Raw genomic sequence first — 25795 nt, 5'->3', positions numbered from 1 at the left:
TTCCCGGTAACTAGCAAGAGTGGCGCTGCCCAATAAACTCGCCCCTCGGGGGCAAAATTTACAAAAAAATTCTAGGAATGAGTGGGCGCTTGCGAGGTAATTGTCTTTCCCTAACATGACTGATGTGCTAGGATAACATTTTTGTTATTATTTTATTACATTATTAATATCACTTTGAAGAAAAGTGTGTCATCTTGGAGGCTGGAGCTCAGAGTTATATAGAGTACGGTGAGACCACGTAACGAGCAAGGGAAGAGAAGCTGAAGGAGATTCACACAACCACTATAAGATAAGGAGGGAAGGGAGGGAATTAACAGGGAAAGCACCAAGCCATTACGACTATATAGCACTTGGAAGCGGTCAGGATAAGGATTTGGGATGGGACGGGGGGGGGGGGGGGGAAGGAATGGTGCCCAACCACTTGGACGGTCGGGAATTGAACGCCGACCTGCATGAAGCGAGACCGTCGCTCTACCGTTCACTCCAAGTGGTTGCCACGGAAGGAGCCACGGAACACACTTGCCGAGTGGTCTGACAAGCAGCGGCTTGCAGGCACAAAATGAGAAGTTAAAAAGCCCACGGACCAAAATAATGACAGCATTGACAAGTGACTCACAACATATATAATACGTTCGAGGAAATGACAGGAGAGGCGAAGTATTATTAATTATTATCAATTATATTATTTATTTTTATCTATATTATCTATATTATATTATCTATATTGGCGAAGTATTAGATTAACCAAGTCTCCAAGACCAAGGATGAGCACTAACTACTACTACTCAAACAATTATGTATTAGCGATAAGACCTATCATTAATGTATAATGACTTACTGTAAATATATATAGCTCTTGAAATAGAACATTCTCTGTAACTAGCTGACATTGTAGCTATAAGGTGTGGAAGGAGAGATGAAATTGTTTATGTAATAATCTAAGATGAGGTCTGATAAAGACCTTTTGTGCCGTCTGTAATGCTTTTTGCGCTACCGCTCACAGGATGAGTATCGGGTGCACAATAATCAAAAAATACTACATAGCCACATTAACAGGAAGATGTCGACGATCAATCACGCTATACGACACACAAGTACGCACATAGGATAAGGAAGTTTGGGAAGTATTCAAGACCAACTTCCAGGAATTCGTAAAGCAGGACTTAAGATATCTATGGGAAAAGATACTAGCAGAACAAACAAACCAGAAAGGTAAGCCGGCAACTAGGAGTAGATGTGATGTTGACCAGACCACACACTAGAAGTTGAAGGGACGACGACGTTTCGGTCCGTCCTGGACCATTCTCAAGTGGAATAGATGTGATGATCACTACAAACCCAAACAAGGTCTCACCCTGGATACTAAACGAGGCAGCTGCAGCCCTGTGTGATCCCCTTTGCTGTAATTTTCAGCTTCTGACTAAAAGGAGAACGATCAGAAATTTGGCCAAACATGGCCAAGTGAGCCGTCCACGAGGTATTTACAACCAGTGTGTACTCACCTATTTGTGCTTGCGGGGGTTGAGCTTTGGCTCTTTGGTCCAGCCTCTTAACTGTCAATCAACTGGTGTACAGGTTCCTGAGCCTACTGGGCTCTATCATATCTACATAACTACATTGTGTGGCCGCTCTTGAGTGTGTTTCATGCCATGAAACACCCCTCTCCCTCCCCCGTAAAAAGCACACAAGAAAACAAGGTCCAAAGATATGCAACAAAGCACGTTCCAGACGTAAGGGGACTGAAATATGAGGAAGGGCTGTGAGAGGCGGGTCTCACCACACTTAAAGGAAGAAGGAAAACGGGAGACATGATATCGACCTAGAAGATTCTAACTGGACTCGACCAAGAAGATAGAGAAGGCGAGAAGCAGTCAAAACGAGCGGACTTAAATGAAAATGGAGACACAAATGAATCAAAGATATGTCAGAGGGAACTTCTTCAGCACAAAGAAAATAAATAATACTTTACGAAATTGAAAATAAATGGAATACATTACGAGTAATTATGGCCAACACGATTTGTTTTTGTATTAAATATATTAGAAACTAAATATTACATAGTAAATGCAACCTGTTCACAAACGGCGGGGCTTAAAAGCTGAGGTTTGACCCCTGCAAGCACGTGCATGTGAGTACATGTAGGTGAGTACATGTAGGTGAGTATCAACAGAGGTGAGTACTGACGTTTGACCCCTGCAAGCACGTGAGTACATGTAGGTGAGTATCAACAGAGGTGAGTACTGGCAGTTGGTGTGCATAAATAACCAAACCCAGAGAGAGGAGAGGAACTGTCTCTCCATAATTACATAGACCTCGCCAGACAAAAACTTAGGCCTACGTCTCATAAGATGAAGAGAGGGGAGGGGGGGTGTAGGGCAGGGGGAGAGAAGAAGCAGGAGAAGAGAAAGGGGAAGGTGGAAATTCGAGGATGGAGGAAAAGATGAGGTGGAAAAAAATGGGGGTTTTGTGTGTGTGTGTGTGTGTGTGTGTGTGTGTGTGTGTGTGTGTGTGTGTGTGTGTGTGTGTGTGTGTGTGTGTGTGTGTGTGTGTGTGTGTGTGTGTGTATGTGTGTGTATGTGTGTGTGTGTGGATTTAGTTAGTGGATGGGGAGGCAAGGTGAGAGGGTGGGTGGACTTAGTAGTACTTACCTAGTTGTGCTTGCGGGGGTTGAGCTCTGGCTCTTTGGTCCCGCCTCTCAACTGTCAATCAACTGGTCTACAGGTTCCTGAGCCTACTGGGCTCCATCATATCTACATTTGAAACTGTGTATGGAGTCAGCCTCCACCACATCACTTCCTAGTGTATTCCATTTACTAACTACTCTGACACTGAAAAAGTTCTTTCTAACGTCTCTGACTCATCTGGGTACTAAGTTTCCACCTGTGTCCCCTTGTTCGTGTCCCACCCGTGCTGAAGAGTTTGTCTTTGTTCACCCTATCAATTCCCCTGATAATTTTGTAGGTGGTTATCATGTCTACCCTTGCTCTTCTGTTTTCCAGGGATGTGAGGTTCAGATCCTTTAGCATTTCCTCGTAGCTCATACCTCTCAGTTCCGGGACTAATCTGGTGGCATACCTTTGAATCTTCTCTAACTTTGTCTTGTGTTTCCCTAGGAATGGACTCCATGCTGGAGCTGCATACTCCAGGATTGGTCTTACATAAGTGGTATACAAGGTCCTGAACGATTCCTTACGAAAGTTTCTGAAGGCAGTTCTTATGTTGGCCAACCTAGCACATGCCGCTGATGATATCCTTTTGATGTGGGCCTCTGTTGACAGGTTCGGTGTGATATCAACTCCCAGATCTTTCTCTCTATTTGACTCTTGCAGGATATCACCTTCCAGATGGTACCTTGTGTTCAGCCTTCTGTTCCCTTCGCCTAATTTCATTACTTTACACTTTCCTGAGTTGAACTTTAGTAGCCATTTTCTAGAAAATTCCTCCAGTTTGTCCAGGTCATCCTGTAGTCTCTATCTTCATCTGTTTCGATTCTTCTCATAATTTTTGCATCATCAGCAAACATTGAGAGGTATGGGTCTATACCCTCTGGAAGGTCGTTTACATATATTAGAAACAGGATGGGTCCAAGTACAGAGCCCCGTGGAACCCCGCTGGTGAGAGTGGGTGTGTATGTGCGTGTGGTTGTATGTGTGTGTGTGTGTGTGTGTGTGTGTGTGTGTGTGTGTGTGTGTGTGTGTGTGCGTGCGTGCGTGCGTGCGTGCGTGCGTGCGTGCGTGCGTGCGTGCGTGCGTGCGTGGGCGGGTGGGCGGGCGGGCGGGTGGGTGGAGAGGGTTCTCACGCCCATCTCTAGACTCGATATGTTATTGATTTCCGAGGCAGCACCCCGTCAACGCCCGCACCCCCCCCCCCCCCACCCTTCCCAGAGACAAACGAGAGGGGGGGGCTTGGTGGGGGGTGGAGTTGGGGCGGGGGGGGGGGTAAGAGAAGAAGTGGGGGGGGGTGAGGATGGGGGGGGGGGAGTTGAAGGGGTGACGGAAGAAAGAGAAGATTAGATGAACGCGATAACCATGTAGATATAGTCGAAGATTGGAAGGAGGCCTTAACCCACACTTCTGGAGACTTTAACCCTCACTTCTGTAGGCCTTAACCCTCACATCTCTAACCCTTAACCCCCTCCCCAAAATATTTCTTTCTAGTATGGGCAAGTGGCCTTTTTTTGGCAGTTTCCTTAATTCTAATATGTTGTTATCCTTACACATATCTACTCTGGACAGGAGATGAATGTGGCCTTTGCATCTGACAGTGCCTAGGAGCCCCTCTTCCTTCTTAACCTTGGCTGCTCTATCACACTGTTGCCAAGTTGGGCATTGGCCATTTTCTCAAAATTTTGTCCTCTTCTCTCCTGCTTACTTTGTACCTCTCCCTTACTCTCTCTCTCTCTACCCATGTTTGTATCTCACATTCTCTCTACCTATGTCTCATACCCGTTTTCTCATGGTGGGTCCTCGGTTAGGTTAGGTTCGGGCAATTTCGTCCATCATTTCTTGTGACGTTGTCACAAGTAGAGAGGACGAGGTGAAGAATCTTCAGTAGTTACTGGTAAATTGTTCTCTTGCCCTGAGTCTTTCTTCAAGGTTTAACTGCCAATCCTCGTGTAACTTTTCTGGCCAAATGTCTCTCAGCCAACTAGATTAGGTTAGTAACTACTGCTACAAGGTGGACTTGTTAGGCTACTAACTACTGCTACAAGGTGGACTTGTTAGGCTACTAACTACTGCTACAAGGTGGACTTGTTAGGCTACTAACTACTGCTACAAGGTGGACTTGTTAGGCTACTAACTACTGCTACAAGGTGGACTTGTTAGGCTACTAACTACTGCTACAAGGTGGACTTGTTAGGCTACTAACTACTGCTACAAGGTGGACTTGTTAGGCTACTAACTACTGCTACAAGGTGGACTTGTTAGGCTACTAACTACTGCTACAAGGTGGACTTGTTAGGCTGCTAACTATTGCTACAAGGTGGACTTGTTAGGCTACTAACTACTGCTACAAGGTGGACTTGTTAGGCTACTAACTACTGCTACAAGGTGGACTTGTTAGGCTACTAACTACTGCTACAAGGTGGACTTGTTAGGCTACTAACTACTGCTACAAGGTGGACTTGTTAGGCTACTAACAACTGCTACAAGGTGGACTTGTTAGGCTACTAACTACTGCTACAAGGTGGACTTGTTAGGCTGCTAACTACTGCTACAAGGTGGACTTGTTAGGCTACTAACTACTGCTACAAGGTGGACTTGTTAGGCTACTAACTACTGCTACAAGGTGGACTTGTTAGGCTGCTAACTACTGCTACAAGGTGGACTTGTTAGGCTACTAACTACTGCTACAAGGTGGACTTGTTAGGCTACTAACAACTGCTACAAGGTGGACTTGTTAGGCTACTAACTACTGCTACAAGGTGGACTTGTTAGGCTGCTAACTACTGCTACAAGGTGGACTTGTTAGGCTACTAACTACTGCTACAAGGTGGACTTGTTAGGCTACTAACTACTGCTACAAGGTGGACTTGTTAGGCTACTAACTACTGCTACAAGGTGGACTTGTTAGGCTACTAACTACTGCTACAAGGTGGACTTGTAACTTCCCTTACCGCCAAACTCTGCCCTCTTCTTACTGCCGTATCCATCGTCCATTCGAGAATTTTATTAAGCAATTACGCACTCCGAGGGTGTCTCCCCCTTCCGCCATTCTTCCCTAACCTGTCATTGCCAATCTTGTTCTCTTAAAACGTGTCTTATGCTAAGCTCCAAGACCTGCTCTCCCGTGACATATCAGAGATTACTCTGAACCATCTACATATTCACGCTAATGTAACTCTATGATAGCAGCACTAACAAGGAAACTATCATAGCTCAGAATCTCCATTACAGACGGAGAAAATTTGTCAATAAAGCGACCATGACAACGTGTTACCACACGGAGGTCAAGACATATATGCTCTCCATATGTACACCCTTTAACAATAACACCATCAATACGCATGTAAACAACCTAAATCAACCTCCAACATACCGATGAATAAACCCCAGTGAAAATAAATTCAGGCCAGGGCATTGTGTATATATATAAACAACACGTCGAGAAGAGCCAGGCAGGAGCAACAGCGACATGTGGCAACCCCGCGTCTTTTAAAGGGGAAAACACCCGCGCGCGGGAACCCGCCACATCATTCCCAACGCTCCCTAATTAATTAATCGCCTCACACCCAAAATTAACAGGGGAAAAATTCTCCCCCGTAAAACCTACACCCCTAAAGGGTGTTCTCTGGGGGAGGATGAATGGCTGACACCGAGGCTCGCTGGGGGGAGGGAAAAGGTGTCGAGCAAGGTCTGCTGGCGGGAATACAAGCAGCCAGGCAGGCAGGCAGCCGGGAAGAGCTTGTATAAGATATTCCAGCTACGCCTTTGATGGAGAGTGAGTCTACGGCGCATGCGCGAATATTGCCTCCCCTCCCCCCTCCGCCCGAACATTCTCGGAATTTCATCTAAAATATCAATTTGCAACGTGTGTACTAGCAATATAAATCATTAATTTTTGGCAATAATTACACTTAATAACTTCATATATTATTACTGCTGCTATTATTTTTATTTAACTATTAGATTTTGATTATTGTTATTTATGAACTCGAATTACTCACGTAAATAAGTAATAATTAATTGCTTAACATAATATAATAATTGCTTTAGCAACCTGGAAGAGACATAAGAGAGACACAGCTGCGAAAGTGAGGGGCGGGAGAGTGAGGGGAGAGAGGTGAGGAGACGGAAGGGTGAGGGACGAAAGTGAGGAGCGGAAGAGTGAGAGGAGAGTGAGGGACGGCAGGGTGGGATAGATTGATTAAGAAGGCAACATAGTGAGATGCTCAGGGATGGGTGGTTGGGTAGCAGGGTAGAGGGAGAGGAAGAAAATGAGGACAAGGGGATGGAAGACAAGGACAAGGGGGGGGAGGGGAGAGATGAGGACAAAGGTAATGAGAGTAGAAATATGGACAGAGGAGAAAGGAAGGAAGCAGAGGAGAGGAGAGAGGCCACACGAGGTGGTCTGTGTGATAAAAATTGTGAGATGAACAAAGTAATACATAGAAGGAAACTGCGTGATGGAGGAAGGAGGTAAACAGAAGAGGGGGGGATAAGGTAGACAGCGAGAGGGAAGGTAGACAGCGGGAGGGAAGGTAGACAGCGAGAGGGAAGGTAGACAGCGAGAGGGAAGGTAGACAGCGAGAGGGAAGGTAGACAGCGGGAGGGAAGGTAGACAGCGGGAGGAAAGGTAGACAGCGAGAGGGAAGGTAGACAGCGAGAGGGAAGGTAGACAGCGAGAGGGAAGGTAGACAGCGGGAGGGAAGGTAGACAGCGGGAGGAAAGGTAGACAGCGAGAGGGAAGGTAGACAGCGGGAGGGAAGGTAGACAGCGAGAGGGAAGGTAGACAGCGAGAGGGAAGGTAGACAGCGAGAGGGAAGGTAGACAGCGGGAGGGAAGGTAGACAGCGGGAGGGAAGGTAGACAGCGGGAGGATAGGTAGACAGCGAGAGGGAAGGTAGACAGCGGGAGGGAAGGTAGACAGCGGGAGGGAAGGTAGACAGCGGGAGGGAAGGTAGACAGCGGGAGGAAAGGTAGACAGCGGGAGGGAAGGTAGACAGCGGGAGGGAAGGTAGACAGCGGGAGGGAAGGTAGACAGCGGGAGGGAAGGTAGACAGCGGGAGGGAAGGTAGACAGCGGGAGGAAAGGTAGACAGCGGGAGGGAAGGTAGACAGCGGGAGGAAAGGTAGACAGCGAGAGGGAAGGTAGACAGCGGGAGGAAAGGTAGACAGCGGGAGGAAAGGTAGACAGCGGGAGGGAAGGTAGACAGCGGGAGGGAAGGTAGACAGCGGGAGGAAAGGTAGACAGCGAGAGGGAAGGTAGACAGCGGGAGGAAAGGTAGACAGCGGGAGGGAAGGTAGACAGCGGGAGGAAAGGTAGACAGCGGGAGGGAAGGTAGACAGCGGGAGGAAAGGTAGACAGCGGGAGGGAAGGTAGACAGCGGGAGGGAAGGTAGACAGCGGGAGGGAAGGTAGACAGCGGGAGGGAAGGTAGACAGCGGGAGGGAAGGTAGACAGCGGGAAGGGAGATGGAGAGTAATATATTCTCGGGACAAGAGAAAAAGACGGAGGGAGGGAAGGGAAGAAAAAGATGAAGAAGAAATGCAGGAACAAATGGAGAAATCAGACAAGAATACAAGAGAAATTCGAGTCGCGAACGGGAGAAGGGAGGAGAAGAGAGGAGGTAGAGGAGGAGGAGGAGAGAGGAGGAGGAAAGAAGTATTGTGAGATGGGGGGGGGGGGGAATGGCTAGGGCTCAATTGCCTTTCACCTTTGTAAACACAAATTAATCATCTTATGTATACAAAAACACGCCTCAAACACAGTTTATGTAGGACAGACGTAAATCTATGTATGTAGGTTAGATTAGCCTTTTAAAAGCACTACAATCACCTGTGATTGACTGTTCACTAAATCCCTGAACTGTATGTTTAATAGACCTCTCACCCTGTCCATGGAGGACAGAAGACGATGTATATATGCTGATTAGCATTGTAAATGTGTGACCACGTCTGTAGTAGATAACAATAGCAAAAACTCCTTTCTCTCCAACCCCCCCTCATTCTCCCCTCTTCCCCACAGTAATGAGAGACCCTGCTATCGCTATCTACGTGATCTGCAGCTATCTCCCGCCTCTCAGAGAGAGAGAGAGAGAGAGAGAGAGAGAGAGAGAGAGAGAGAGAGAGAGAGAGAGAGAGAGAGAGAGAGAGAGAGAGAGAGAGAGAGAGAGAGAGAGAGAGAGAGCACCTAGCTCAATGAACATCTCACCAGGAGAACGAAGACAAAATGTTCACACCTTGACCCACCGGAGAGATAAAGCAAAAAGAAAAGAAAAAAAATACTATTCGCAATTCCTGCAAAAATATAGGTGTCTTCTGTCTTCGTGTTGCCTTCCCGATGACCTCTGACCCGGCCAGGGCCTGGACGTGTGGGTCAATGTCACGCTGAAGGCCCCCCCCTTGTGCCTGGGGCATTCTGATGAGTAGCAGGTCAGCGGAACTGAACCGGTCTCCTGATCTTCAGGAGTTACCCCCCCTCCTCCGTTCGCGAGAGCCAGACCTGCCGTACAAGGTCACCAGGTGGAGTGACCTGCCGTACAAGGTCACCAGATGGAGTGACCTGTGGTGCAAGGTCATCAAGGCCTTGAGCGGTGGGTGTGGAGGGTTTTGGGTGACAGGTGTGGGTGGTGGGCGTGGGTGTGGGCGGCGTGGGTGTGGGCACGCAGCTTAAACAAGTGTTAAAGCATCAACACTTCTTTTTCACTCTGGTAATTGTGCTACTGGCAAACGGGTCGAGGTGAGAAAAGGGCGGAGAAAGAAGGGCGAGAAGGGAAAGGTGAACGGAGAAAACGGTGAACGGGAAGAGAATGTGTAAAGGAGAGGCAAGGATACGAGGTAACGCAGGAGATGATTAGTGAAGGAAAGGGAAATGTGTAAATAAGGGGAAACAGTGATTGGAAAAGGAATAGAGGATTCCAGAAAAGGAGGAAGAGCTACAGTGGGAAAAGGATGATGATAAGAAGCAAGAGAAAAATTTGGGAGTTATAAAACAGGAAATAGGAGGGAGTAAATAGAGTAAATAGGAGGGAGGAAAAGGAGGGGCCGTGGGAAGGGGATGTAGAAAAAGGCAGAGAATGATGGGAAAATAAACATTAAGGGTGAAAGGAGTGCGAAAAAAAAGAGTCAAAACAGAAGTGAGGCGTGATTCTGAAGATGGTGCGAAGAGAGAAGAAGAGAGGGATAAACCTGCATGAAAGAGATGAGAAAGGAGAGAAGGACGAATGGGGAGTGTCAGGGTAGGAGGGAGTACCGAGAGCGGGTGAGGGGGGAAGAAACCTGGAAGGAGGAGAAGGGGGTGGGGGGAGGCCGGCTGGGAAGCAAAACACCCCCTCATCTCTCGCCCCCAGCCAGCCAGCCCCCGGGAAACAGGAAAGAGCCCCACACACACAAAAAGAAAACATTTGGAAACCGCGCCTGTAAAGCTCCATAATGAACACATTACCAGCGGAGAGCCAAGCCGCCACAGCCCACTACTCCCTCTGGAAACACCGCGCGGTAACTGCCTTCCTGCTATTCCAGACGACAAAGAAAGGGGTGTTGATGAGGCAGTAGTTCCCCCCTTCCCCCCCCCCCAAACATCCAGCACTCCCGAGGCGTGGGTGAATCTGCCTGGAACCTGGAACTCGCCGCGTCTGGCAACTGGGTATCTTCCAGAGCCAGGCGGGCTGGGCTGGAACATGGTAGAGTCATAAATCATTCCCGGACGCCGGGCCCCAGCCTCCAATCCAGTTAGTTTTCCAGTCTCGAGATGGCCTGAATTTTTTTTCTCTCTCTTCTCCATAAAAAATGGCGACTGCAATGTTGGATAGCAGAAGTCATAAACCACTTCAAGCGGCTGGACTGCGGAATCACGTCAACCAATGTTGGCTTTTCGAAATACCTTTTAGACATACGAACTGGAATATTAACTCTTTAAAACCTCTTGCACGAAGAAGACTCCTTCTCAGAGGGCTGCCTTAAAAAAAATGGTGGCACCAGGGCTGGCAGCACAGGACGGATGGTAAAGAGGGGAATAGTGAGAGAGAAAGGGAGAGGGGAGAGCTAAGCTGCTTTGCATATTAAAAAAAAACGTGTCTGGAATTTGACTATGGCGTTGGCGAGTGGTGAGTGGTGGAGACAGCCCGTGGAGGGAGGGGCCGTTCCAGGCCCAGGAGACGCTGGAAGCCTCTCGATCGTTCCACCATGCAAATTGGATGTCGTAAAACGCCAGTGAGGGGAGCGCCCACGACCATCTTCCAGGATCCAGGGGGGCTTTAGTGAACCACACGACCGCCATCCTGGAAAGCTGATGGGAGGTTTTATTCGTTGTTTACATACGTGATGTACATATTGGGCGCCGGAGGGCGAGCCTTTACGCCTTGCGGGGCATCACAACAATACTCTCCTCCCGCATCTCATAGACGGTTCTAGTTCCTTCACGTCAAAACACACACACATACACATACACACACACACACACACACACACACACACACACACACACACACACACACACACACACACACACACACACACACACACAATAGGTACCTGGGAGTTGGACAGCCACTACGGGCTGCTTCCTGTGGATATCTGTGTACATGTGTGTTAAGAGAGACATATATGTAGTAGAGAGTATGTGTCTCTGTGTTTATGCCAATACTTAAAACTGATTTGTAATTTAAGTTTAAAGCACAAGCTTAATAATAAGCCCTCAGCTTAAAGCACAAGCTTAATAATAAAACACGTGCTTTTAAAACTGGAACACATAGAAATCTTAAACATTATCACTCTTTATAAGACAGAAACAATTAAACACAAACCCTTAAAAAAAATTAGGAAATAGGACCTTTAAGAAAAATGGTCCTACTACATCTATTGGGCCCTTGAAAATAACACATGAACCCTTAATAAAAAAGACAAGAATCTTCTAAGGTTCCAGGCAGACCTTAAAGATCAATGAAAGTTCTGTGACTCAAAGGCTTCTTCAAGACGGACTAGAGCCTATTTGAACACACAAAACTCTAAAGTAGACACGAAAAACATTCTGAGAAGCAAGAACTTGTAGGGAAGTGTGGACCTTGAGCACGCAGGGGACCCCCGGAGCCCCAGAGGTAAGTAAGGGCACTTACCAAATATATTTACAACAAGGGCTTCTCCCCTGACTTGAGGGAGAATCCGGGACTATATGAAGCACACAGACAAGACTTGAGAGCCATTAAAGTATAAGAAGGTGCTTTAGATCCTAAAGAACCTTCTTATACTTCAGGTCTCATGGTTTAGAACCTTCTTGGGCCTTAAGGACTAGAAGGCCTAAAAGCACAAGAAGGTCTTTAAAGCATAAAAGAGGCACAAGACAAGACACAAGTTTCTTAAGGCACAATAAACCCTTACAATAAAAGGAGCCCTCAAGGTAAAAAAAAGAGGCCCTTAAGATACAAAGATTTCTTTAAGGTCTAACGGGGCTCCTAAGGTGCAAGAAGCCCTTAAAACATAATAGATCCCATAAAGCACAAGGAGCCCTTAAGGTACAAGAAGCCCTTAAGCTACAAACAGCCCTTTTAGGGCCTATCAACCCTCCCCTCCTCCCCCTCCAACCCACTTCAAGAGAACATTGGTATTTTATCGCGGCGGGCGGCCTGTTTGCCAAGCCTCAATCCAGCCTTCGTTTCTAATTCCTTCAAAGTTTATGAGAAACCTCGCGTCCCATTCTAAAGTTTGGTAAATTATTCTGGGGCGGGCACTCCACCTAATGCGGTGTCCAGTTGGGTAAATATTAGAAAGCTCTGGCGCCGGGGCGGGCATGAAAGATTCAGATTGGGTTGCGGTGGACAGTTTAAAGGATTGGGTCGCATTTGCCCGCGTTAGTGGACTTGGGATGACAAAAGACGCTCGCTGGGGGCCGGACCTTGCCTCTTATTGTTTCTTATTTGAAGAAGATGCGACAGGGAGAGAGAGAGAGAGAGAGAGGGGGAGACTCCCTTCCCTGTCGCCCTGGGAAGGGTGACAGGAAAGGGAGTCCCAGAGGTAGTGAAAGGAATGGAGGGAAGTAGAGTGGGATGGATGCAGGGGAAAAAGGTACCAAGCCTGGGGGAGAGAGAGAGAGAGAGAGAGAGAGAGAGAGAGAGAGAGAGAGAGAGAGAGAGAGAGAGAGAGAGAGAGAGAGAGAGAGAGAGAGAGAGAGCGAGAGAGAGAGAGAGAGAGAGAGAGAGAGAGAGAGAGAGAGAGAGAGAGAGAGAGAGAGAGAGAGAGAGAGAGAGAGAGAGAGAGAGAGAGGGCGCAAAAAAGCAAGAAAGGATTGTGGAGATTGTAAGGAACGAAGGTAGGGAGGATAATGGCAAGTGAGAGGGAAGGGTGGAGAAAATTAGGGAGGGAGGGCTCATAGAGGGATCGAGTGAGAGGAAAATCTCTGGGAGAGGGTTAGGGGGAAAAAGAAGTCAAGATCGGTGAAAAGGTAGGGAAGAAGAGTTTGAAAGAGGGAGAGAGGGAGAGAGGGAGGGAGGGAGGGAGCGAGGGAGGGAGAGAAGGGTGGACTCATTAAGAACTAACACACTCCGGTTGGGGAGAAATGAAGGAAGGGGGGAGGAGGGGGAAGTCGAGATAAGAAAATAGAGATCAAACATGGGGAAGTCGAGATAAAACAAATAATCGTCAACAGCAACACACTAAAAACACCGAGAAACAAAAATAAAACACTAAAGGAGGAATTGATTGTTCATATATCTACACATCATCTTCCTGAAGGCACGACTTGAGAGTCTCAACACACACACGCACACACACACACACACACACACACACACACACACACACACACACACACACACACACACACACACACACACACACACACACTCACACACACACACACACACTCACACACACACACACACACACACACACACACACACACACACACACACACACACACACACACACACACTCACACACACACACACACACACACACACACACACACACACACTCACACTTTATCTTCATTTGGTTGCTAGTCTTAAACTGATGAACCTCACATCCCCAATACCTCAGACCCGCTACTATGTGTGTTTTGCTTTTGATAAACATCACCATCGCTTCCTCTGAGTATTTTACATGTCTCTACCACGTCACCTCTATCCCCTCCCCCCATATTCCAGTGCAAAATTAGCTTCATCTCCATCAATCTATACCAGTAGCTCAATCTCCTCAATCCTGAAACCCGTCTTGGGGCAAGATGCTCCCTCCCTTCCCTTTCGTCTTGAAAGACCAAGGGGAGAGGAGGGGAGGGGGGAGGGGAAAGAGGGGAAAAGGGGGGGGGTGTTGGGGTGGGGGGGGAAGGGTGTCAAAAGAGACCATCAATATATCAACAATAAAAACTGAGACCACTTTAAGTGTTCATCTTTTATCCATCTGTGTTTATTGACGAAGGTAGGGGGGGGAGGGGGGTGGGGGGGGGGAGGGGTTAGGAAGAGGGAGCGAGTGGGGGAGGGAAAGATAGGAGCGAGAAGGAGACGAATGGGATGGAGAGAAGTGTTAAGGGGGGAGGAGGGGGAGAAGGAAGGAGTAGAGAGAAAGCGGTAAATTCAGTAAAGGAGAAAGAGAGAGAGAGAGAGAGAGAGAGAGAGAGAGAGAGAGAGAGAGAGAGAGAGAGAGAGAGAGAGAGAGAGAGAGAGAGAGAGAGAGAGAGAGAGAAGGGAAGTGGACGAAAATGACCAAGAGATTTCAAGAATGACGAGGATGAGAGGAGGTGATGGGAAGACAGGAGGAGCAATGTTGAAGAGGGAGAGAAGGCAGGAACGCACGAGAATGAGAGAAGAGGGAGTGAAGCAAAAGGAAGAAGAGGGACAGGAGGGTGAAGGAAATAGAAGGAAGAGAGAGAAGGGGTGAAACAAGAGGAATAAAAGAAAGGGAAGGCGATACAGGAGGACGTTATCCTTCTCTTCTTATTTCCCCCCTTCCATCTCTTATCCACTCCATCCTTCTCGTATCCATACCCATCATTCTCTTATCCATCCCCACTTAGTTATTTAGGAGTTGGATAAACCATGGATTTGTACATTCCCTCCAACGCTTTTCCTATACTGTTGGTATAAATCTCTCTTCGGCCTCCTTGCATTTCCACTTGACTAAGTCCATCATATCTTGCCATGTTTTACCTCTTAGTTCTTCTTCCCACTGCACTTCTCCCAGATATTCTCTAAATCCTCCTGTAATCCTCTTTCCTATAGTCTACTCTCCTTTCCCCCAGACCTCCTGCCCCAATTTTAAGCTCAATCGTGTAGTCAAAGACTAGGACACAATGGTCACATGGCTCCTAGTGGTACTTCATGTTTTTATATTCGTAATGTCTTCCTCATTCTGGGTGAAGATCAAGTCTAATAGGCTTGGTGTATCGCTTCTCTCATCTTTCCCTTCTGTCTTCCTTCACATGTTGTGTTAGGAAATTCTTTTCCATAATTTCCACAATAACAAATTATATGTGTGTGTGTGTGTGTGTGTGTGTGTGTGTGTGTGTGTGTGTGTGTGTGTGTGTGTGTGTGTGTGGGAGGGGGAGGGGAGAAGTTTACAGGTGTGTGTGTTTGGTGATTCAGCTGTTCATCCCTGCGCTGTAGAATTATACAGGTGTGGGAGCTCTCCTACTATTACTGCTACTGCTCCTGCCACTTTCATTGCTACTGTTCATGCTACTGTCAGCGTTTTGTCCCCAGGTTCATGGTACTTTTGGTGCGGTTCCTACTTTCCTGCTACTTTCAACTGCCACTTTCGGTGCTGTTATTAAGCCTGCTGTTGTACTGTTGTGTTGATAGTACTGCACATTAGTGTTGTTGCTGTGTGTGTGTGTGTCAACTGCCCACACACACACACACACACACACACACACACACACACACACACACACACACACACACACACACACACACACACACACACACACACACACACACACACACACACACACACACACACACACACACACACACATACACAACACACACACACACACACACACACACACACACACACACACACACACACACACACACACACATACACAACACACACACACACACACACACACACACACACACACACACACACACACAGGGTTCGTAAAGTTGACAAAGGGTTGATAGGCGACAGAGTTGATAAAGACCGGCTATTTAACACAAGGGGCACACGCACAAGGGAACACAGGTGGAAACTGAGTGCCCAAATGAGCCACAGAGATATTAGAAAGAACTTTTTTAGTGTCTGAGTGGTTGACAAATGGAATGCATTAGGAAGTGATGTGGTGGAGGCTGACTCCATACACAGTTTCAAGTGTAGATATGATAGAGCCCAGTAGGCTCAGGAACCTGTACACCTGTTGATTGACGGTTGAGAGGCGGGACCAAAGAGCCAGAGCTCAACCCCCGCAAGCACAACTAGCTGAGTACACACACACACACACACACACACACACACACACACACACACACACACACACACACACACACACACACACACACACACACACACACACACACACACACACTGGTAAATGAGGTCGCTGAAAAAGCTCACATTTCAAAGACACTTCGCGACCCAAGATTGATCACAGGGGGGTGACTGACACCAATTTAGGTTCAAACACACACACACACACGCACACACACGCACACACACACACACACACACACACACACACACACACACACACACACACACACACACACAGTTTCCCTAACTTGTATACCATGCAAGGTGATGGAGAAGATCGCGAGGAAAAAGCTCGAAGAGCATCTGGAGGGAAATAACTTTGTAACGCACCACCAACATGGGTTCAGAGATGGTAAATCGTGCCTCACAGGTTTAATAGAATTCTATGACCAGGCAACAAAAATTAGGCAGGAAAGAGAAAGGTGGGCCGACTGTATTTTCCTGGACTGCCAGAAAGCCTTTGACACAGTACCCCATAAAAGGCTGTTAAAAAGTTGGAGCAACAGGCAGGAGTAAAAGGGAAGGTGCTCCAGTGGATAAGGGAGTACTTAATATTAAGCAACAGGAAACAGCGAGTAACGGCGAGGGGGGAGAGGGAGACATCAGAGTGACGAGATGTCACCAGCGGAGTCCCACAGGGCTCAGTACTTGGGCCCATCCTGTTTCTAATATATGTAAACGATCTTCCGGAGGGTATAGACTCGTTCCTCTCAATGTTTGCTGATGATGCAAAAATTATGAGAAGAATCAACACGGATGAAGATAAACAGAGACTACAGGATGACCTGGACAAACTGGAGGAATCGTCTTGAAAATGGCTACTAAAGTTCAATTCAGGAAAGTATAAAGTAATGAAATTAGGCGAAGGGAACAGGAGGCTGAACACAAGGTACCATCTGGGAGGTGAAATCCTGCAAGAGTCAAATAGAGAGAAAGATCTGGGGGTTGATATCACACCGAACCTGTCCCCAGAGGCCCACATCAAAAGAATATCATCAGCAGCATATGTTAGGTTGGCCAACATAAGAACTGCCTTTAGAAACTTGTGTAAGGAATCGTTCAGGACCTTGTATATCACTTATGTCAGACCAATCCTGGAGTATGCAGCTCCAGCCTGGAGTCCATACCTAGTTAAGCACAAGACAAAGTTAGAGAAAATTCAGCGGTATGCCACCAGGCTCGTCCCGGAACTGAGAGGAATGAGCTACGAGGAAAGGCTAAAGGAGCTGAACCTCACGTCCCTGGAAAACAGAAGAGTAAGGGAAGACATGATAACCACCTACAAAATTCTCAGGGGAATTGACAGGGTGGACAAAGACAAACTCTTCAGCACGGGTGGGACACGAACAAGGGGACACAGGTGGAAACTTAGTACCCAGATGAGCCACAGAGACGTTAGGAATTAAAATTTCAGTGTCAGAGTAGTTAATAAATGGAATGCATTTCGAAGTGATATATATATATATATATATATATATATATATATATATATATATATATATATATATATATATATATATATATATATATATATATATATATATATTACAAGTTTTAACCCAGTTATTTTATTATTCAATTTTTATCTATTATTCATGACATATTTCGAGTTGAATAATTAAATCCAATAAATGTGTCCTTGTTATACCTCTCCTGTCCATTTGTATACCTCAGTCATATCTTGACACATTCTTCCTTTTAGAGATAATGTCAACAAGGTTCCCTTAACATCTGTTCGCAAGAGAGAGTCGCGATACTTCGCGTTAACTGTGGAAAAAAATCGAGAAAATGTACATATCTTATGCAATGCCCACACACATATGAAACACCTACAGTAACACCTTCCACAACACCTTCTAACACCTTCCACAACAACTACAAATTACTATTCTACTATTCGTAGAATATTCACTGTATTCATTCAGTGCTATTCACTGTATATTCCAACTATACAGTGAATAGTACCAAATTCTTATTGTCCTATTGTCCATTACTTTACGATGAGAGAGAGAGAGAGAGAGAGAGAGAGAGAGAGAGAGAGAGAGAGAGAGAGAGAGAGAGAGAGAGAGAGAGAGAGAGAGAGAGAGAGAGAAAGAGAGAGAGAAAGAGAGAGAGAGAGAGAGAGAGAGAGAGAGAGAGAGAGAGAGAGAGAGAGAGAGAGAGAGAGAGAGAGAGAGAGAGAGAGAGAGAGAAAGAGAGAGAGAGAGAGAGAGACAGAGAGACAGACAGAGAGAGTGAGAGAGAGAGAGAGACAGACCGGAGGTAGCGTCCCCTCAGGTTTCTCCTGGTTCTGAGTATGCTAATGAGGCCTCGTCAATTCACATTCAGGCTCCGCTCGTCACACCTACAGATTATTGATATTCAAATCTCGACCGTCTACTCTCTGTTGTCGCCCCACACACTGCTCAACCTGTTTATTTTTACGGCGACATCTTTTTTTTAAACCCTTGGCACACGGGAGATAATCCACCCGCGACAAATCTCACCACAACGACGTTGGGTAGTGTTGATCAGACTAGGATTTAACCTGGATTTTACGTGGATTTAAATCCTCCGTGGATCAAACGTTGATCCTACGTGGGTTTAACGTTGTTTGAGCGTGTTGTGCTCGTTGGGTCAGTTCGGTCTCCTGTGTTGTTAGAAAATTAGTCATTGTTCGTACACTCGATTGGTCGTTTAGTAATTTGAGTATTTGTTTGTTTTGTAAGATGTTGACGCGCGTACTCTTGCATTGCACGTACATCTTACTCACGGGAGGAAGTCATTCTACAGGTCATCAGACGTACAGGACCGCCAGGGTGCACACAGCATCAGGTCATCAGACTTACAGGACCGCCAGGGTGTACACAGCATCAGGTCCTCAGACTTACAGGACCGCCAGGGTGCACACAGCATCAGGTCACCAGACTTACAGGACCGCCAGGGTGCACACAGCATCAGGTCATCAGACTTACAGGACCGCCAGGGTGTACACAGCATCAGGTCATCAGACTTACAGGACCGCCAGGGTGCACACAGCATCAGGTCATCAGACTTACAGGACCGCCAGGGTGTACACAGCATCAGGTCACCAGACTTACAGGACCGTCAGGGTGTACACAGCATCAGGTCACCAGACTTACAGGACCGTCAGGGTGCACACAGCATCAGGTCACCAGACTTACAGGACCGCCAGGGTGCACACAGCATCAGGTCACCAGACTTACAGGACCTCTCCACGGTCACTCAACTCCTATAGTGCGCTAGATGACCAAACTATCGTACACCAGAGCGTTAAATCATCGTACTTAAAGGTTGTCGTTATATATACAACGAATAAAAATGATCGTGGGATAGCCAACAAAGATTTACGTTTTTTTCTGTAATAAAGAGACTGTAATTACCTTAAATAAGTCAGCGTGTGTACTGTTCTTGTACCTTCAGAGGTTTTCTGTATTCCAAGATCGCCTGGGTTGTCGTCGCTGGTTGGGCTGTCGTGGTGGTCGTCGGAGCTATTGGAGACGTCGTTGTCGGCCTTGTTGTTGTCATCAGGCTGAATTGAAAATAATTATTGTTGTGGTCGTGGAGGGGGCTGTGATGATCCGGTGGTCGTGGAGGGGGCTGTGATGATCCGGTGGTCGAGGAGGGGGGGGGGGGGCTGCGATGATCCGGTGGTCGTGGAGGGGGCTGTGATGATCCGGTGGTCGTGGAGGGGGGGCTGTGATGATCCGGTGGTCGTGGAGGGGGGCTGTGATGATCCGGTGGTCGTGGAGGGGGGGCTGTGATGATCCGGTGGTCGTGGAGGGGGCTGTGATGATCCGGTGGTCGTGGAGGGGGGGGGGGGCTGCGATGATCCGGTGGTCGTGGAGGGGGGCTGTGATGATCCGGTGGTCGTGGAGGGGGGGCTGTGATGATCCGGTGGTCGTGGAGGGGGGGGGCTGTGATGATCCGGTGGTCGTGGAGGGGGGGGGGCTGTGATGATCCGGTGGTCGTGGAGGGGGGGGCTGTGATGATCCGGTGGTCGTGGAGGGGGGGGGCTGTGATGATCCGGTGGTCGTGGAGAGGGGGCTGTGATGATCCGGTGGTCGTGGAGGAGGACTGTGATGATCCGGTGGTCGTGGAGGGGGGCTGTGATGATCCGGTGGTCGTGGAGGTGAACTGTGATGATCCGGTGGTCGTGGAGGGGGCTGTGGTGGTGGTCGTGGAGGGGGGGCTGTGATGATCCGGTGGTCGTGGAGGGGGACTGTGATGATCCGGTGGTCGTGGAGGGGGCTGTGGTGGTGGTCGTGGAGGGGGACTGTGATGATCCGGTGGTCGTGGAGGGGGCTGTGGTGGTGGTCGTGGAGGGGGGCTGTGATGATCCGGTGGTCGTGGAGGTGAACTGTGATGATCCGGTGGTCGTGGAGGGGGCTGTGGTGGTGGTCGTGGAGGGGGACTGTGATGATCCGGTGGTCGTGGAGGTGAACTGTGATGATCCGGTGGTCGTGGAGGGGGCTGTGGTGGTGGTCGTGGAGGGGGCCTGTGATGATCCGGTGGTCGTGGAGGGGGACTGTGACGGTGGTCGTGGAGGATGTCCCACCCTCATTATGTAGCGGAGCTGTCAGCGACTTTCACCCAGTGGGACGAGTTCTCCATGAATATTGAGTATGTGCATCACTCACCCCTTCTCACTCCTGCTGCCTACACACCTGCTTCTGCCTGCTCACTCCTCTGCTTCTCCCCTTCCTCCCCCTTCTTCCTGCTCACCCCTCTACCAAAACCTCTTCTCACTTCATCTTCTGCCGACACCCGTTTGTGTGTGTATTTAATATTTGCATTTACTCTTTGTGCCTGCAGGATCGAGCTGGAACCGCATTTCTAATCGTCGGTTGTCTAATGTACTGATTCCCAACCTATTTTTCCTGTTATATCTACTACATATACTTCTCCCTCTCTCTCTCTCTCTCTCCCACACACACACACACACACACAGTAGGCTTAGGAATCCTGAACATCAGTTGATTGACAGTTGAAAGGCGGGACCAAAGAGCCAGAGCACAAATAGGTCTGTATATATATATATATATATATATATATATATATATATATATATATATATATATATATATATATATATATATATATATATATATATATATAGGAGGGTTACCCGAGATCTTTTACTTTTACTGTATTTTTGTGTTTTAATTCATTTCTATATTATCTGCCTGTCAGCGTGTGCTGCATATCTGTCTACAAGAGCCTAGAGTCTGTCTGTGTCTCCAGTTATGGGATCAGGGTGAGAGGGCTGACTGGTATCTCACCCTCGTGCTACCCATTAACAAGGTGATTATAAAATCGAGAATAGTTTTCGTATTCACAGAGCCTGAGTCGGTCCCGGGTCTCCGTGCTCTGAAGCCTCCACCGTGCTGAAGAGAGAGAGAGAGAGAGAGAGAGAGAGAGAGAGAGAGAGAGAGAGAGAGAGAGAGAGAGAGAGAGAGAGAGAGAGACAGAGACAGAGACAGAGAGAGAGAGAGAGAGAGAGAGAGAGAGAGAGAGAGAGAGAGAGAGAGAGAGAGAGAGAGAGAGAGAGACAGATAGAGAGACAGATAGAGAGAGACAGAGACAGAGAGAGAGACAGATAGAGAGAGAGAGAGAGAGAGAGAGAGAGAGAGAGAGAGAGAGAGAGAGAGAGAGAGAGAGAGAGAGAGAGAGAGAGAGAGAGAGAGAGAGAGAGAATTTCACCAAAATTGAAAAGTCAGTGTAGAAGATGCTATACACACGTCATCTCACCTGCAAATCATCTGGTGAGCGCTTAGGGTGGTTTCCATGAACCAGAGCGTTTTGACCCTTGCGACCCGCGGAGATAAGGTCTATTGTACCCCGCTTGCCGTTTCCCCGTCGCTGGTAAAGGCTACAGTACTCCTGGCAACTTTGCACCGTGTGGGAAGACGACGCAGAGGCGAATCTCCACTACCGGGGGCTCACCTCTGGCCTTATTTCCCGCCATTAGATTATTCATGTAAAGGCACCGAGACCTTCATTGGCTCGTCGGGACTGGGGGTCGTTGGAGGTGATTAGTCCAGGTCGTTAGTAAAGGGGTGTGGGTGTGGAGGGATGGTATATTCTCGCTATAAAACTTTGCTTGCTGTACACTACAGACTCAAGGAGCCCACTCAGCTACGGAGCCAAGACCTGTCCACCCACTGGGAAGACCTCGACACGTCACAAAGACTTAGCCATAGACAAACAAACGCACATAAGAGAGGGATAGACCGTGTTCTAGACACCCACAAGAGGCGGGTGGGGAGGGATAGAGACCGTGTATGTCAGGGCTCGAGAGCCCAGAAGCTCTCGAGAGCCCAGAAGCTCTTGAGAGCCCAGAAGCTCTTGAGAGCCCAGAAGCTCTCGAGAGCCCAGAAGCTCTCGAGAGCCCAGAAACAGCACTAAGGAGGCCACAACACAGCACCTTGCAAGATGCTGCCGACCGAGAGCACAGGTGTAGCGGGGGTGTAGAGCAAGGAGGGTGCTGGCGCCGCCGCCTTGATAACACATTTACATTCAGTCCTCACCTGGAGGGAGAAGGAACAGGGCCTCGCTGGTGATTAGCATACGGCCTGGCCTCCGTGGCAGACTGTGACTGTACCGTAGTGGCCTCCGTGGCAGACTGTGACTGTACCGTAGTGGCCTCCGTGACAGGCTGTGAGTATTCGAGAGAGAGAGAGAGAGAGAGAGAGAGAGAGAGAGAGAGAGAGAGAGAGAGAGAGAGAGAGAGAGAGAGAGAGAGAGAGAGAGAGAGAGAGAGAGAGAGAGCAAGAAACACCCCATCATTGAAGGGGGTTCATCACATATGCAAGACAGCGTTTAACACACACAGGCTTATCACCATCCGGACTTACCAGTCAAGCATACGAGCGGTGGGGGAGGGGGGGGGGGTTTGTGGGGGGGGGGGTTTGTGGGGAGGGGGGCCTGGGTGGGGGCTTGGGGGGGAGGGGGGAGGGGAGAGGCCGAAGAAGAGGAGACGAGGCGCGGGAGAAGACAATGAGAAGGGGTTATAGTTGATCGATTGAGAAGGTAGAGAGGAGTAGGGGTGATGATTGATGGGGTGGCACTCCCTCGGAGGTGCCTCCCACCGGGGTGCCTCCCACAGGGGTGCCTCCCACCGGGGTGCCTCCCACAGGGGTTCCTCCCACCGGGGTGCCTCCCACAGGGGTGCCTCCCACAGGGGTGCCTCCCACAGGGGTGCCTCCCACAGGGGTGCCTCCCACAGGGGTGCCTCCCACCGGGGTGCCTCCCACGGGGAAAGCCTCACATGGGGAACATAACTACCAGTATTTACCAATCAGCGATTACAGGAACCTTATCAAGACCTTATGCTCTTGATAAGGTCTCCAATAAGCCTTCTGGCCTTACTGTACCCGTTGTGTTACAACTGATCAATCCTGACGATCGAATTCCTTGTCGAACCTGCCCTAAGTGGTGGATGGAGGTGGCTTCCACAACTTCTTCTTTCCCTGCATTCTCCTTGTTGGTCGCCTCCTACAGTGAACATAAAGATTTCCATACATTTCTTCGACACATTTGCGTTGCGTAGGGGGGGGGGGTATCCTTGTTCCTTTTTCCTACTCCTATTCCCCCCAAAGTATTGTTTCAAGCGTAGTTGAGACATATTTATGAATATGACTTGGTAGATGGGTTCGTATCCTGGCCGGGGAGGATTTACTGGGCGCAATTCCTTAACTGTAGCCTCTGTTTAACGCAACAGTAAAATGTGTACTTGGATGAAAAAACGATTCTTCGCGGCAGGGGATCGTATTCCAGGGACCTGCCCGAAACGCTACGCGTACTAGTGGCTGTACAAGAATGTAACAAAGTAGGAGCTGTCTCGTGTAAGCCAACATGTATTCTGTGATCCTCCCTATTCTTGTCTCCCTTAAAAAATACACTTCATTGCTATTAACACACTTTCCTCCACATATCATACATACAATACCCACACATTCAACACTCACCCCCAGACCATACACACAACAACCACATAAGTGGCATACAGGGTCCTGAACGATTCCTAAACCTGTGTAAGGAATCGTTCAGGACCCTGTATACCACTTATGTCAGACCAATACTGGAATATGCAGCTCCTGCCTGGAGTCCATACCTAGTTAAACACGAGACAAATTTAGAGAAGATTCCGAGGTATGTCACCAGACTCGTCCCGGAACTGAGAGGTATGATCTACGAGGAAAGGCTAAAGGAGCTGAATCTCACGTCCCTGGAAAACAGAAGAGTAAGGGGAGACATGATAACCACCTACAAAATTCTCAGGGGAATTGACAGGGCGGGACAAAGATAAACTCTTTAGCACGGGTGGGACACGAACAAGGGGACACAGGTGGAAAGTTACTACCCAAATAAGCCACAGAGACATTAGAATTGTTTTGTTCCGTGTCAAAGTAGTTAACAAATGGAATGCACTAGGAAGTGATGTGGTGGAGGCTGACTCCACACACAGTTTCAAATGTAGATATGACAGAGCCCAGTAGGCTCAGGAACCTGTACACCAGTTGATTGACAGTTGAGAGGCGGTTGAGCCAGAGCTCAACCCCCGCAAGCACAACTAGGTGGGTACCACCCCCCCCCCCCCGCAGCAACCCTACAAACACCACCACACTCAACATTCACCGCAACACCCGCCGCATGGCTCCCAACACTTAGAATTCAGCAACATTCAGCAACTTGTGTGTTTTACCTCCGCCAAAATGCTGCCAAACCGCTATAAAATTTGGTCCCCCACCGAGGCGTGATGTTTTATTTATGTAAGGAACACCACTGTAAGCATATGTCATTCATTTGTCTGTTTTGTTGTGTGGGGTATGTGGGCCACATGTGTGTGGCATGCGCATGTGTATGTGGTACGAGAGAGTATGCATGGAAAGAGTGAGTATGCGGAGAGTGGTTTCATGCATGTGGTTCTATCATAGCGTTTTAAGGCTCGATAATGTGTAGCCTCATGAGCATGTGGTTGTAAAGTTAATTTGGGTTGTGCTCTAGAGAGGGCACGTAGTTCCCCGCAAGCGGACGTTTCAACAGTAAACTGACTTGGCTAACTACTTACTGCCTCACACGACCCGACTACAACGACCCGACTACAACGACCCGACTACAACGACCCGACTACAACGACCACAAATACAACAACAGCAACAGCAACAGCAACAGCAACAACTACCACCACTACCACGGCTGCTAAAGGTGGCAGGTGAAGGTATCCCTGGTGTCTTATACCCGTATATAACAGGAATCCTGTACATCAAATTCCCTGGTGTCTTATACCAGTATATAACAGGAATCCTGTACATCAAATTCCCTGGTGTCTTATACCCGTATATAACAGGAATCCTGTACATCAAATTCCCTGGTGTCTTATACCAGTATATAACAGGAATCCTGTACATCAAATTCCCTGGTGTCTTATACCCGTATATAACAGGAATCCTGTACATCAAATTCCCTGGTGTCTTATACCAGTATATAACAGGAATCCTGTACATCAAATTCCCTGGTGTCTTATACCAGTATATAACAGGAATCCTGTACATCAAATTCCCTGGTGTCTTATACCCGTATATAACAGGAATCCTGTACATCAAATTCCCTGGTGTCTTATACCAGTATATAACAGGATCTATATCACCCCCTTAAACACCACCCAATCC

The 25795-nt window shown here is 48.1% G+C and overlaps 1 protein-coding gene across 1 annotated transcript in view; it reads left to right on the top strand.

Moving 5' to 3' along the window:
• The first annotated feature begins 22405 nt into the window (after nucleotides 1-22405).
• LOC138367937 (zonadhesin-like) overlaps nucleotides 22406-25795 on the top strand; it is a 10701-nt gene continuing 7311 nt past the window's right edge. The window contains exon 1 of the mRNA XM_069330219.1: nucleotides 22406-22580. Within this exon, the coding sequence (XP_069186320.1) occupies nucleotides 22406-22580 (175 nt within the window). The remainder of the gene's footprint in view (nucleotides 22581-25795) is intronic.

The sequence above is a fragment of the Procambarus clarkii genome, chromosome 24, assembly GCF_040958095.1.
Source record: "Procambarus clarkii isolate CNS0578487 chromosome 24, FALCON_Pclarkii_2.0, whole genome shotgun sequence".
Classification (NCBI taxonomy): domain Eukaryota; kingdom Metazoa; phylum Arthropoda; class Malacostraca; order Decapoda; family Cambaridae; genus Procambarus; species Procambarus clarkii.
This window is presented reverse-complemented; position numbering and strand designations above follow the sequence as displayed.